At 36.3% G+C, this 1,981-nt stretch overlaps 1 protein-coding gene across 1 annotated transcript in view; it reads left to right on the top strand.

The window, feature by feature from the left end:
- The first annotated feature begins 635 nt into the window (after positions 1-635).
- Positions 636-1,981, top strand: part of golga7bb (golgin A7 family, member Bb) — a 23,499-nt gene continuing 22,153 nt past the window's right edge. Inside the window, 1 exon segment of the mRNA XM_071582431.1 lies at positions 636-672. Within this exon segment, the coding sequence (XP_071438532.1) occupies positions 647-672 (26 nt within the window). The 5' untranslated portion in view covers positions 636-646.

Genomic DNA, 1,981 nt, shown 5'->3' with positions numbered 1-1,981 from the left:
AAAAAATTTATTCTGTTAAATGAATAAGAAAGATTTGATGTTCTGTGGTATTTGATTGAACATAAAAATGTATGAACTCCTTTGTGTAGACTGCCAGATTTTTTTCAAAAATCAGCACGCATCAGATTTAATAATCCATTGCATTATTTCATATTAAAACAATATTCCCAAGAAAGCATGTTGATTAGAGGATAGAAAGAACAAGAAAGATCTGGAATAGTTCTATAAACATTCACTCAAGCTTAAGTAATGAACATATCAAATTCACCCTCTAGTTTTTGATCTTGTGATTAAAAAACTTTAGTTTAATATTTAATCCATTGCATTAAGACATATGATGAGGGCATAAAAATGTACTGCATATGGTTTTGCCGCTATAGAAATCTCTTCTGAACGTTGCCTGTGTGCATCTATTTAGGGAGTTCTATTTTTAGCTCCCTTTCTGCAATTCCCTTTAACACCTCTATAAAAAGACACAATAAACCAAGACGTTTTAATGTTTTATTTATATCACAGATCAAACCCTATTTTTCCTTTCCAGTTCCCTCCTATGAGACAGACGTTTCTGTGCCAAGGGATGGTGGCATCTGCACAAGACATTTTTGGCCTAGATGAAAAACAAAGGAAGAGATTCCCATTCGTCGGCATGCCTGGGATTTCACACAGTCAAGAGTGAGTATCAAGTAAATGCTCTGAGTTCGGCATGCTTTCCTGATTCCATTTTCAGGAAAGATTTCTCCTATTTATAAAATCAAAAGTGGCAATTATGAAAAATGTGAGTCATTTATAATCTCCTTTGATAGCCTATAAGAGAAAAAATTATTTTGGAAATGTTTTTTTGCATGTTTGTTCAAATTTGACCTTATATTATCTGACATTCCCAAAGGCGTTATGCTGTCTAATCAAATAAGCTGTGATTAGTGTATACGCTTCCTCTGTTTTTTCTCGGATGTATCATCTCTGAATCTCTGAACGCGTGCACGCCTTGGGCAATAAGCTTTTTTGATTATGTCAGCCCACGTGGGCCTGTAATGCAAATTGTTTTACTGTTTGGATGCAAGGCGAAGTTCTTTTGCTATGATTATGTAGCATGCAGTTACAGTCTTCAGTCAGAGACAGGAGCAGATGGTATTGTCCTGTGTCCAATATAATTCAGATGAGCTATCTCTGAGTTCCAGCTATCAAAAATGACAAATGTTCCTGTTTGGAGAGAGAGCGAGTGTGTTTTCTTCAAGAATATCTTATTTTCATGTCAAGTCAAGTCAAGGCCGCTAGTTAAAGTGTGCTTTCTAATAGTCTTACTCAGCGCATTCCACCAGATTTGTGCTTTGAAATGTTCATTTAGAGCTAACTTTAACACGCATATGCTGTATGCGCCTTGATTGTTTTTATTAGGCATGCTCATGGTTAAAACATGACTACTCTCCAGTCCACGTATTGGTCGAAGCCCATGAGCGTCCAAACATCAGCAGCGCAATCAATACATTTTTAAGAGTCTTTGCCTTTCCTGTGAATTATGCAGTCTGTTTCATGCATGTATGACTCAGGCTGAGCCACCGCAATGATCGCCAGAGAAAGATATTTTTGCAACAAACAGACGCCGGGAAATGCCAGCACAACATAAACCTGTCATAATTTAATTTCAGATGGAATATTAAGTGTTTATTTTGCTAAGATAAAATATACTTAAATTTTTTTATACTTGGATTTACATCAGTCCATCCAATATAATATGCACACCACCACCTGCATCTCAATATGTACAGTCCTCCATCCACATGTACTGTACATTGTGAATACACATGTGTCACCTTTATCATATACTGCACCATCCTTTAGACCCTTATTTAATATATATCTTAGTGTTTGAGATCTTAACGGCAAGAATGAATGATTGAACCTGTTCAGCCTTGGGGGAGTCTGAAGTTTCTTCCAGAAGGTACAGTAGTAGCTGAAACTCACTATGGAAACCATGAATATT

Source organism: Sinocyclocheilus grahami, unplaced genomic scaffold (assembly GCF_001515645.1).
Source record: "Sinocyclocheilus grahami isolate Dianchi unplaced genomic scaffold, SAMN03320097.WGS_v1.1 scaffold297.1, whole genome shotgun sequence".
In the NCBI taxonomy this organism is placed as follows: domain Eukaryota; kingdom Metazoa; phylum Chordata; class Actinopteri; order Cypriniformes; family Cyprinidae; genus Sinocyclocheilus; species Sinocyclocheilus grahami.
This window is presented reverse-complemented; position numbering and strand designations above follow the sequence as displayed.